At 38.5% G+C, this 13,540-nt stretch overlaps 1 protein-coding gene across 5 annotated transcripts in view; it reads right to left on the bottom strand.

Annotated features, from left to right (window-relative positions):
• The window catches only part of CDK6 (cyclin dependent kinase 6), a 136,548-nt gene that overhangs the window by 13,775 nt on the left and 109,233 nt on the right, over positions 1–13,540 (bottom strand). For all 5 annotated transcript variants that reach the window (XM_083860013.1, XM_083860012.1, XM_083860016.1 and 2 more), the window contains exons 6-7: positions 5,349–5,399; positions 1,330–1,465 (exon numbers count right to left, since the gene is read on the bottom strand). In XM_083860013.1, coding sequence (XP_083716139.1) covers positions 1,330–1,465; positions 5,349–5,399 — 187 coding nt within the window. The remainder of the gene's footprint in view (positions 1–1,329; positions 1,466–5,348; positions 5,400–13,540) is intronic.

The raw sequence follows: 13,540 nt of genomic DNA on the forward strand, positions 1-13,540 counted from the left end.
ATATTAAAACAAGCAGTGGGGTCAAAGTATAAGAGTATGGCCACCTCAAAAATCATGTGCTAGAAAATTCAAGTATCCACAGTTTAGGAAATCCCAGAATACAGGTTTTCTTGAATTCACATGCACAGTCTTCACCTGCTTATGTTGTGCGTTCAGTTTCCCCCTCTTCTTCCTAGCAGCACTTTGATGGCCCTCCTTCCAGATCTGTATCCCAGCCTTTGTCCAGCCAGTATTGAAATCCTTACCCTGGCCTTGCATTTATACCTTGTTCTTTATGTCGTTCTCCTCCATATATTATTCTTCCTACTATTCTTGTCTAACCAATTCCTAGTCTTACTTTCTTTTCTTGTACCATTTAACTTCTTTATCATTTAACTTCTGAAATTTAATTCAGAGACTTCCAGTTCTACTCTCCCCTTTCATCTGTCTCTCCCAGTTATCACCTCTTTGCCTAGCAGGAACGGATTTCTTTCCTACCTCACCTTCTAGGCACAGATAATTTATCTTCTTCCTCCCATCATGCCTCAGACTCACTGAAATCTCAGTTATATATTATTCCAGAATCTAATTCTTGCTCCCTATCTAGCTTTCACTTCCAGGCTGTCTGCAAGCACAAAAGATTTTTCTCATAGCAGTGTTTCTCCCTTGTCATTTCAAGTGTCCAGATGTAGTCCAGCTTTCTGCAGCTGGGAGCTGCTGTCATGAGAACATCTGCAGGGTCATCTGCTGTTGAGATAACCTTTGGGCAGAGACAGCAGTTTCTGAAGAGATGCATCAAGTCTTTCAAGAGTTGCACTCTACCTAGCTCATGTCAATCAAGATCTTTAAAACACTTCCAGAGAACAAATTTCACTGGATTCCAACAAGCACAGCAAGAAGCAAACTGAATTCCAAGTGTCAAGTTTTCAGTATTCAGTAGAAGGCTAGCAGATGTAATCTGCCACTTCGGCCTATCTCCTGTTATACCACAAAGAAATGGTTGATCCATTTCTGTACTCACATCAGACCAATACTGTAAGAATGGCTGCATTAGTGGTACTACAGTGGTCAGTAGTGAGGATGTAATCATAAGATCTAACAACAATCATAAGGTCAAACAGATACATCCCTTACCCAGTTTCCTAATCTTAAACTATTCTCAGCTCTGACACCTCTTGAGCCAAAGGCACTGTCTTTGTGCTGCTGTTTCACAGATTAACACAAATTAATCTATTTTTGGCCTTTTTTTACTAACTCCATTAAATGGAAACTTCTTTGTTTCTTGGCAAGTTGCATGCACAGTGGGAGCTATCAATCATGTCAGGTAGGGAACAACAAATAGAAACTCACAAGAAGCAAGTCTTTGCCTACTTCATCGATATCTGGTACAAATTTCTCAATAGGTTGTGCGGGTCTGGAAGTAAAAGCATTTCTTGGAAGGGCAACATCATTAGGCCAGTCCTCTTCTTCTGGGAGTCCAATTACACTGTGAAATGAAAAGCATAATGTTAGGTCTGAACATTTATGCAGTTTTCCCTTCATATTGATTACACTGAGTAGCATTTTATAAATATTTTTGTTTAAATGAGCTTAAATGTTTAATTGTACAGTAGTGCAATAATCTCTGTGAACAGAAGCTGATAAACATAGGCCTTCAATGTGCTTGGTAGAAATAATTTTGTGGGTAGCACAATTTTCTGGCCTAAGTCTCAATTTTCTAAGTCTTTTTATTGAAAAAAAGGCTGAGTGCTTTAGAAAAAAGTTGCTTTGCTCTTGACTGGATGGTGCAACATATGTCACTCCAGGATGATTAAAAGCAGTAAGTTTCAAAGGGGAATTGCATGCAAGGATCTTTTTTCACAAGAATAGGGACTGAGAGAAGAGTGTGGGTCAAGATGAGGGTAAGGCAATAAAAGGGATGTTTCATAATGCTTCAAAGCTATGTGCAGTAATTGTTGCCCAAATTTAAACAATTTATTTGCTTCACAATGCAGGTTTTGAAGTCTCAATTTAGAAGTGGAAAGGCACTTGAGTGTCTTTGTGGTTTTGCTTTCAATTGTATTTTATTTTTTCTTTATTCTTTAATAGAATAATTTAATTTCTTTAAATGTTTTTTGTTCTTTAAATGATAGAAGATATTTATACTTATTAAGTAATCATGCTGAGGTCTAAAACTCAAATAAACTAAATAGTAGGTAAACCACCAATGATGAATTATGTCATCCATTTGACAGTTTAGTCTGATGCTAATATTTGTAGGGTTGAAAACCTGTTTCTGATGGAAATTCTGGAAAAGATAATACATTACTTGCTTGGTTTCAGGGAAAATAAATTTTTATAACCTGTAAAATCGAGATTTTCAATGGAAACGCTGACAGGAGAAGACAAGAAAGGACAGAAAAACAATGTCACTGAATACTTGGGCCTGCACAAAGGCCAGTGCCACTAGGGAGCAGCATTGACCTTTTTTCGCACTGAGTTTGTCGCAAGACTGGGTGAGGCCCTGGGGCAGCCACACGGAGCAAATCATAGGTTACCTCAGCAAACGTAATGGAATTACCCCACCTCTGCCTGTATGGATGTCAGATTGTAATTTGGCTCACCTAAAATACCTCTGAAAAATTAATATGTCGTCAAAGTAACAGCATGGCTGGAAGGGCAAAGCAATTACAGTCTCAGGACAATTAAATCCTACTACATCTGGACACATCACAGCTCTTGGGAAATCCTGAGTTCAATCTGTATGAAAAACCACACTTGCCTTTTATCAGGTGCAGCGTGGGTATGGGGCAGCCCCCTTGGCCATGGCAGTTAAAGCCTTTCGATTAGATATTTCAGGATCTGGCCCCATATTGAATATTATACAAATAGCATCAAAGATGGGAGAGTTAAGCATTTTAAATAACAATGACATTTAACCTGCCATTCAAATGTGTTTGGTTAGTCCCCCTGTTTTTAATGACTGCACGGCAGAGCATGAACGGGGCAGAATAAGCACGGGCACAAGCAAAGCTCACAACCAGAAACCAGGGGTCAGCCTGTCAAGAGAGGGGTGGGCTGGACAAGACAGTGGAAAGGAGAGACATTTCTAGCTACACACACGTAGTACTCAAAACCCCTTAATAGTGAATGTCGGAGTAGCTGTTCCCACTCTAATGGTCCGGTAGCATCACCATTTCAGTGACTAAGTTTGGGAGTAGCTTGGATAAGTTTCACCTCCTGCCAAAGGTTCAGGCCTGGTCTTGAGAAATGCTGAGTACTTTCCACTGCCATTGATCACAATGGGAGACAAGTCTGTTCAAACCATTGCAGTTTAGCCTGAAATCTATGAGCATAAGCCACTTGCTGGTAGTGTCCCGGAAAAGCAGGAAAATGTTTCAGGCTATGTATGAGGGACTTACCCTCATACACAGTGGAATTTTACTGACACAAATCACAACACACATGCAAAGCAAAGGCAGACCACAGCCTCAGTATCTGAAAGAATGCATCATTTCAGATTGCATGAAAATTCTGAAACTTCCTTCTGTCCAAACTGATTTCCAGAATGAGTCACTACTGTAGAAAGAAACAACCCTCCTACAAGAAGAGCTAGGCCTAAATGTAGGGGGCTCTCCAGCTGTGAAAACACAAACACTGTTTGCCACAAACCTTCAGAACCCAAGACAGAAACTTTTCAACTATTTAGGAAGAACTGTATAGAAGAAGCAAACCCGAACTTTCTCTTTAAGTAGATGTGCAATAAGGAATTTCTTCTAAATTTAGCACGGCATTTTCTTTTCTTAGTGAATTCTTTTCTGCACAGGTAATCTCAGCCCCTGGGGATGGAAAGATCCCGTTGGAGGCTGCCACTAGCAGCTATGCATCTAATTCTAACCCAGTTCATTTTCATTTTCCCTTTAAATGCCACAAATTAGAGAAATCACAGCTATGTCTTTTTTAGTTGTAAAGCATGCTGTATGTATCAAAGCTGTCTTCATTTAATACAGCAGAATATTGTAGGACTAAAGTAGTAGTTTTGGCAGAAGAAGAAAAAGTAAACTTTAAGGACTGATTTTTCTGGATTAGGCAGGAAGAGCTATTTAGCGCATGACAAATTAACCACACAAGTGAGTCACATACTCATGGTATGCTATGCAGGAAAAGGAAGTCAACTGTGTGAAATCAAGACCTGCAATTTAGGAACCCCACATTAAATAATAAAAATGTTTAGAAACAGCTCTGTTATGATTTGAGAATTGGAAAAATGGTTGAACACAGAAAATTCATTATGTGTTCAGTTTATGTTTTCTTAGACATTTTACTATCTTCCCTTTGGAATATCTTCAAGAAAATACCACTTTGGAATAATACTTCTCACTCTCTCTCTCTGTGTTACACACTTCTTATTTCATCCAGATCCTTGGATCTTGTACTTCTTATTTCATCCAGATCCCTGGATCCCTGCAGCCCCTCCATACAAAGAAAGGGAAGACAGAGGTGCAGAGGCAAACAGGCATTCGGTACCAGCTCTGTGTGGCTTTGATTTCCTAACTACATGATATGTACATCAGATCTCAAATTTACATGCCTCTTAAAAATACAAAAATGTTCCTTACTCTGAAGAGCTTTTACAAGACAAAGTAATATAATCCTACTTAATTATCACACTGGTAGTATAAAAACTTAATTTTGGATGAGAAATATTCCACCTAGGAGAGTTTAGAGTCTACCTGCCTCCTTAATGTATTTGATGTATCTGAAAAACACAAACTCCTAGAACTGTAAATGGTTTTAAAATAAAGTCAATTAATATCTGAAAAAGCACATGTTAAATGATGATATTCCCTCAGCTCTCACAGTTACCTTCCAGACCAAAATACAGACTCTTAACAGGCTACACAATATATTTTAAAAGCTAACATATTTTCAGATGTTTGGAAATCTTTTCTGCAAAGATGCTGTTGGTAATAATCTTAGAGATTTCAGTTTTTAATGTAATCTAATGTTTTTTTCTGCAATGCACAAAAATAATAGTAATAAAAAACAACTTCTGTATTTGTTTACATGAAGAGAATCTCTTGGACTTGACTGTTTATGAATATGTATGAATGGCATGTTTAAGAGACTTTTTAAAAAGCCCAAACCCAAAAGACTCATAACTTCCTGATGATGGTTATCAGTTTTGCAGAACTACATTCCATGTTGCTTCCTCCTCCCACTCTGACACAGAATACACGGAAATATCATGTTGCATATGGTAGCAATAGGAAATATGTTCTAGGAATACTTTGTTCTAGTCACATTATTGCATAAAAACGTGGCAAAGAAATCTCATAGGGTGTCAATGTTAAACAGATAATGACATAAGGCAACTAGTGATTACTTACTCGAAGATTTTTCCTAGTTGATCAACATCTGAATTTCCACGGAAAAGTGGTCTGAAAAAATAAAAAAATGTTTTTAGGATGTGACTTGCTTTAATTAATGTAAATTTATATATGTCACTGACAGTTGACAATGCAGGGTGAAAACATGGGGGTTTTTTGAGACTTCATATCTTCTGCTTCCATGCTTTATCCAGTCTGTGAGTGAACCTTTCAAGTTTCTACTAAACCTGGTAACGAAAGGGGACAGATAGCACACATTTTTGAATACTCTACTTTCGAAAATGTAATTGTGCCCTTTTGCATGAATGAAATAATTTTTCCTCAACTAATACTGTCCTATGAATTATATGATTAACAAAATAGTTTTCACTACAAAGAACACTAAAATAGCTGCTAAAAGGGACAAAACCAGAGTGAATGTCATGCAATTCATTAAAACAATAGAATTAGAGATTATTATGAATATAAATTGAAAATTATGTTTCTTGCATACTGTATATTGGAAATGTGCTCCTAGGTTTAAGCAATCAAATAAATGACAATGGTTTCATGAAAGTCTGTAAACAATGGAGTGTGAAACGGTACAGAATTTACCTTGAAGTAGAGGAATACTTCTGCTGCATAAATAAAGATACATTCAGGAAAGAAACAAATTGTTAGGCTGAATGTCCAAAGGCTTAAAAAAAAACCAAACAGTGACTAAAAATACTTTCAGACACACTTTTTCTTTTCAAAGCGCAATTTAAAGTATTTTCACTCATCATGTATAAGATGTTGTCACCCCACAGTGCCAATGTAAAATATGAAATTCTGATTTGTATGGCAGTATGCCTGTATTGCCAGCTTTGTGCTGAACTCAGTAAGGTGTGAACAACAGTGCAATTTTATGTTGAAACTCCAGAGATAGTCCAACATTTTACTGACAGATGAGTAAGGATCCAGCCAAGAATGATATGGTTCAATAAGTGGTAGATTACTCCAAGAAACATGACTCACACACAGTGCAAACTGAGACAGTAACTTAGGTCGACTGATAGCCAGGCTGCCCTCTCTCCTAGATCTCAGCTCTCTAAGTACAGAGTATGTTGCAAACTCATGGTTACAGTTTCTGAGTTTCTACAGTTCAGCTGAGACACAGTGACTTGACAAACAGGGCATAATCCCAGGCTTTCACCCATTCTCCTGCCTCTCTCCACATACTCCTTTCTGATCCAAGTCTTTGATACCAGTGACAGCCAAAGGCATCATTTCACTGCTGCTTTTCATAGGAGAAGATCTCTCCCATCTAGACTAGAGAACAAGGAGTAGTCATCTATGGTCCTTCCCCTCTCACTGCCCATATGCAGGAGCAGGTGTAGGATCTGAATCCTTTTGCTATCTGTGAGTTAATACTGAAAAATGGCACTTTCCATCTTGACACTCTCACAAAGGCAGCAGAGGCTCCATGTCACTTGCATGTCTTGTGAGTCCATTCCAAATACAGTAAGTAGACACAGAGCGCTCTGACATTTCTTAGATAGACATAACAATCTCTACAGAAATCTGGGCCACCAAGAAAAAGTAGTGAACTAGCAGACATGCTGTTCTTTGATGAACTAAACATGCATTTTGCCTCCTTCTTGTGTGCTGCCATTCAGGACACGTCATATCAGCTTATACTCCAAACTGCTTTGTGCAGGGACACTGAGAGAACAATTTAATCAAATCTGATTTGAAACCTTCTGACATGAGATTTGATCTGATGGGATAAAATGTGGTAGCCTGTTACTTGTCCATAAAGCGCTTTATTTATTTTGACTTTGAATAAATCATAAATAATGGGATGTTTTGCTTCCCAGATACACATGATATTTACTAACTGTAGTCACTTTGACAAGACCATTGCAACACATACTTTGGGCTTTCTGGGTTTTTTTAAGCTTTAAGGTATATAGCAATCCTGGCTTCTATAAAAATCCGAAGTGTAACCCACTCGGACAGGAGCATCTACTTCTGCCCTAAGTTTCGAACCTGATTTTCAGAACATTTAATAGCTACAATCCTAGCACTGCTTGTAGCAGCAGACATACTCTGTATCTTCCAAAGCCAAGCAATATTACAACTTAAGACATTTTTTTGAACTACTGCTTGAAATTATTAATATACAGTTACTTGGAATATTTCATTTCAGCTCCAGCATTAGATTATTAGGGTCCTTTAAACTAACAAAATCTACACATTGAAATAATCATATCTATGCAAATGGAAAGCTGATTTAATGTTTTAAAATATATGCTGAACCTTGCACTAATGCGAAAGCCTGGCAAAGGCAGCCTTGTTTGCAAATCACCTTAGGCAGTGTCATGCCAAAACAAGTACAATTCTTGGGATTTTTAAGGAAGGTTTTTCCCATCATTGCTGCTGTCTCAAATTCACTAAGGGCTGGAACAAGAATTTAAATTCTTTTGAAAGTATAATTATACAACACAAGGTGACCTTCCAACATACTTTGATATTTCATCATAATGAAGTGGTATTAGTTCATCTTTCAGCCTCCTATCCATTCCACCATCACAACTACAACAGGATGCCAATTCCAGGTTAGGCATCACTAATATAATGAAATTTGCCTCATGAATTTTGGCTCGAGGTTCAATTGGAATATTGGATGGATGACTGGGGAAATAGATTCACCTAATCAGCAGCTGTATGAAGTTCTCATTTCACATTTTGGCACTAGTTACTCTTTTGTAATGACCAGACAGCTCTGCAAGTCCAGTACACATAAAAACTTTCACGTCAAGACAATTTTTTAAAGGGCCTTAAAGGTGGACATCAGCTCTCCTACCACTTTTGAATTGAGAACACTCAGCAGCCACAGAAAAGTAAAATTTAACCTTTGTTCTTGGTGTCTTTCACTTGACTCATACATCCACTCACTCCCTGAGGTTTATTTATGCAAGCTTGATCCAGAAGCCCTTTCTTGAGTATATGCTCTCCTCTCTGTGATCTTAATCTGTGTAAGACTGGTTAAACTCTGGAGCCTGATTTTGTAGAATTCCTTTTTTCTTCAGGAAAGGCATGGAGCTGTGTTTGTGTCCTGTGGCAGGGGATGTGAGTCTGTCCTCTGGCTTCAAAAACCACCTAAAATATGTGACTACGTGGTATTTCAGGAAAGAGAGACATTACCATGGATGAAAGAACTATCCATGGGAAGGCACTTCCCTTTTGTGTGGTTCCTCAGTCCTCTCAAACATCCCTGACTCTGCTTGCTACAATATCCATGCTCTGAAGTCTCCAGCACCATTGTTGTTACTGAACACACACCAAGTAGGGAAGAAGATGGGACAAAAAGATTTGGAGTGCACCTATGACATTTAATTTCCCTGTTTGCTCAAGAACTCTCATATGGTTCCTGTGTTTGTTGGTTGTTGCTTCTTTGATTTTTCAGGGCAGCAGAAAGAGGAAAACGTTACAGGGAATATGCAAGTGTCCATCTTGTTTGGCTACTCCTTCTCCTGGGCTTGGAGCTAAGCCATTATCCACTGCCTCTGGAATGATGCCTACTGTATGGAGGTAAAGTCTTTTTGTGTCTACTGTAGGACCAGAATGCCCTTATCCTACAGATAGGAAGACATGATGGAGGCATTGTATTACTTACCCTGTCTTGCTAAAAGAAACCCCTCCTGAGCCAACAAGCAAGTACCTTAATTCCTGAGGTAAAAATTGTGCACCTACACAATTCAATGGATAGTAGCTATGAGTCTGCATTGTGAAAGCAGAAGCACAGGAACACCCTCTGAACATCAAGAAACAATTTTTTACTGTGGGGATGCCAAGCACTGGCTCAAAGAAGTTGTGGACCCTCCCACCCTGGAGATACTCAAAAAGCCACCTGGAGATGCTCCTGGGCAACCACTTCTAGGTGATCCTGCCTGGGCTTGGACCAGAGGTCCTTCCAATCTCAACCATTCTGTGATTCTGTGATAGAAATAAAAATACGGATCACAAAGTAAGGATGCAATGGAAAACCTACAAATCCTGAAATGTTACCATCACCTTATAGTTTAAAAGGGCTTGCATCATTACTTTTCTGGCCAAAACGCTCTCATGCTTATATACAGCTGAACAAACTAGATTTACCCATTTACTGACTTTAGGCTCTTTTTCTCTTGTCCATGCCTTAACTCATGCTTTTGCACATATTCATGCCAAGTTTCACCTTCACTGAATATTCTTTCCATCCAAACTGGATATTAGTGTTTGAAAAGTTGAATACTTTATTTTATAGACATTGTGTTTCACGACTGTACTAAGTAAAAACTGAGATATAAATATTTCCTAAGCAAGTCTCCACAAAAGAATTTTCCCTGGTGCAACGCTACAGACATGCCAAAGCAATTTTTAAAGTACTGTATATAATGACAATGCAATGCCATGCAAGAGATAAATGAGTTTTAACTGTAAACTGGCCACATTACTTCTAGATTGTATCTTTAGCCTGTGGTCTACAAAGCAAAGAGAATCTAAAGCTTTTCATAAGGAATGTGGTGGTGGGTTGATGAGCGCTGATGGTTATCCTTTGCTGATATGTTATGTGTTAATGTTGCATAGCTCATGCCTTGTTATCCCTTATTCTTCCTGTTCTTAGGACCAAATGGCAGTTACCTGTCAATCTTGTTGTTTACATGGCACCTGCTCCTGCCAGTCAACCAGAGACCTCTCCCAGTGTCTGGAAACTTCTAAGAAGAGTCCTGGGTGATTGGTTGAAGTCAGGGTTTCCCCCTCCCACAAGTTAAATTATGTACCCTGAATTCCTGTAATTGGTTCTTATGCTCTGCCGTCCCACATGTTCTTTTTCCTCCTTTAAAAACTGAACCCTTCAGGCGCTCGAGGTCTCTCCATCTCTCCTGCTCTCCACCTCTCAATCTTGGAGCCTCGGCCCTGGGGTTGGAATAAAACCTCAGTTGCTATTTCATCGGAGGGTCCCGTCTCTCATTTCATCTGCGCCTTAGCAGTGGCTCTGTTTCACTGACTAAAAACCCCCAAGTTGCAGAGGTGCCAGGGCTGGCCAGAGCCAGCAACACCGGGAAAACCACAGCAAAGGAAAGTTAGAATTTTCATAAAGACTGGAATTAAAGATATTGATAAGCACTGTTCTAGTCAAACTGTAATGCAGGCACAAGGAAAAACCCTAATAAAACCACATGCACTGCAGCACAGGGAAGGATTTCTGCAGATTTCTTGACAGTGACTGACATTTTTAACTAATTAGTGACATTCTGATTGGAAACTGTCTTTCCATTTCTGACATTGGTGGAATGGACACATGGAAGAAAGGTAAGAAAGGTCATATGAAGAAAGACTGTATTCAAGAGCGAAAAAAAGGTAAGAAATTCACTTTCTAACCAAAACATGCTACTGAGCTCTCATGACAGTTCTGTAATTGCCAGTACAAGTGCTTCCAAAGCTGGACAAAGCCTAGTATCTTTCCAGATATGTAAGAAATAACATACAAAATAACTACCAAGATTCCTTCTGATAGTCCATTTGCTCATTGTGGTGACAACAGCAGTTGTGACAGCAACATCTCCTCTTCCTTGTCATCACAGAAAAATGTTAAGGATAATCTCTTAATTACTAACTTGAATATATACATTATTCTTAGTGAAAAGCCTGTATATTGGTGATCCATGTGTACTCAGGGAAGTCCTCCAAGAACTCCCTAAAATGAGAAGAACATGATGGGTGGGAAGGGTACAACTTGAGTTTTGGGCAAGTAGGGCTTAGACACTCTGGTTGAGAAGATGCCGCGAAGTTGTTTTGGGAAGAAGAGCAGTGAATTCAGAATAGGTAGCTGCTGCTTTGAAGGCATTATACAAAATGAGGCATGTGTTGAAAGTCCATGATTACTTGACATAGTAAAGAAAAAAATATAAAGAGAAATGGTATAACAAGGGTACATGGAAGTTGTACATGAAATTTTAGAATCTGACAGTGTTGTAGCAGTTAAGTCTAGAAGTTTGTATGTCTGTGAGTATAAGAGAAATAAAGTGATGGTGAAGAAACTAAAAAAGCTAAAGCCAAGTAACATTTGCCAAGGAATCCTGCATCATGCCATGGGAAACCTGCCAAATTATATAGTCAGAGATACACTAAAAGGAGGGGCTGGGTTTTTTCTTTTCCTATTACAAAATATGAATAGCTGGTAAATAATTTTGTCAGATTCTTAGTTACTTGTTATGAAGAAAATATTTTCATTTTAAGAATTAAAACCATACATGACCTAAAACTGAAATTATGAGATGACTAGAAATAACATGATCTGGACTGTCCCATGGAAACCTTTATTCAGAGGGATTATTTCTGAGCTGATTCCTAGCCACTCTTGTTGCTACCACTGTTTCTCTTTGACAAATTGCCTGCACAAGTCTCTACCACAGGTATGAAAAGAGAAAGTAAAGCAAGAAAAAGCCCCTTTTAAAGATGAAGATCATTGGTCTTTCTGGAATGTAAGACGAGTAAGGTGCAATATGAGACTTTAATCTGAAAACAGGCTATGCTGACAAGATTTCACACTCTGGACAGTTACCCACTTCCAGTCACAAGTGACTTGCCTCAGCTGTTGTGTAATTTGAAGTTCCCATTTTAAATCTAGCATTTTCTTGTACTTTCTCTCTCTCCTTTCCCTTTAATAATATCTCTGTGTGGGTGGGTGCCAGACACTGCATAGGAAGAAGTTACTTCATGTAGAGGTATACTTGATCATAAATTGCTCAAAACTTTCATGAAACTTATCTTCTCTCCTCCAATATGTAAGAAAAAAGATGACATAGATAAACATTATGACTGAGGAAATACTCTTCAGCTAAAATCTGAAAGAAACCAGATCAGCCATCTTGAGTTTCTCATTTTAGTCGTTAAAAGCCCAATTTCTTTCATTCAAAAATCTATCATTCTTCAAGTATGATAGTATCACAATCATGAATAAAAGCTCTAAGATGGGACTATGTCGATACTGAACTATTATTAGAACCAGATCTAATGCATCAAAACCTACAACAATTATTATTTTCCCTGGAGTTTCTCATGTCACCCAGTAGACAGAAGCAGATAAAAAAAAGAGATAGTTTTGCAAACTTCCAGTTCTTCAGTGTGTTGAATTTGCTCTCCATTGCTATTCAAAATGAAGCAAATTAATTCTAGAAATAAAGATAATATTCTGACCTCCAAATGCACATATGGCCTAGTTCATAAGAAACATACGGGATCTCTTTCTTGAAGAAGAAAACTAAGAGCTTTCAGAGCTGGGTGACTGAAAGATACAAGCGAGCAAGGAAGGACCCAATTTCAGATGTTCCCTATGCATGCATAACTGAAAGGGAAATGTTAGTAAAAGGGAAACCAAACAGAGGCACCCTGTACAGCTTTATGACCAAAGCAGGGCCAGCCTACTGTGTAGAGTGAAGCTTATCCAACATACACAATGATCTCCATAAGTAAGAGAAAATATAACCATCTTCAAAGCTTCCTTAAGAACTGGCAAAGGAGATTTTTTTCCTGGGTGCTCAAAATTTGCTTGATACCTTTCAGGTAAGAATAGTCCAATGTGGCCTTGGAACAGAATGATGAGCCTTGTCCCCCACCACTAACATAAAAGGGAGCTTTACCACAGACATCAATGACTCCAGGTTCAAGCCAGTTGAGATTCAGTTTCAAACCTTTTTCAAGAAAAAAAATCATGCTTCAAGAGAAGGATATATACATTATATCTGTGTATATACACACTTATATACCCATACATAAAAAGTTCCCTAAAGTGAGATAAGTGTAGATAAGATCTTTGACCAGAATATACTGCAACATAGGCAGATTTCATCTGTTCCTGTGAAGAACTGCTTCAGAATTCATTACTGAACATTATTTTTTGAAATAGAAGAGCCTTGATAGGTTGAGTGTCCTTCACTTACTCTCTCATCACGCACGTCACAGTTCTCTTATCTGTGGACATTTGTTTCCCCACAAGATTTGTAGGTTTATTTCACTAGGGCTTTAAGGGTCATTATCTCAGCTCAGGAAGCATGATATAATAGTGGCACCTTGAAAACTGTGGCAACGTTTGAAGTAAATACACACACAACTGACCTTGGAAAAAGGGAAGGGAAAAAAAATGTGCGGTCTCTGCCCAGTGTGGAAGAAGAAGCATTCCTTTT

This window comes from Zosterops lateralis (genome assembly GCF_965231275.1).
Source record: "Zosterops lateralis genome assembly, chromosome: 1".
Classification (NCBI taxonomy): Eukaryota; Metazoa; Chordata; class Aves; order Passeriformes; family Zosteropidae; genus Zosterops; species Zosterops lateralis.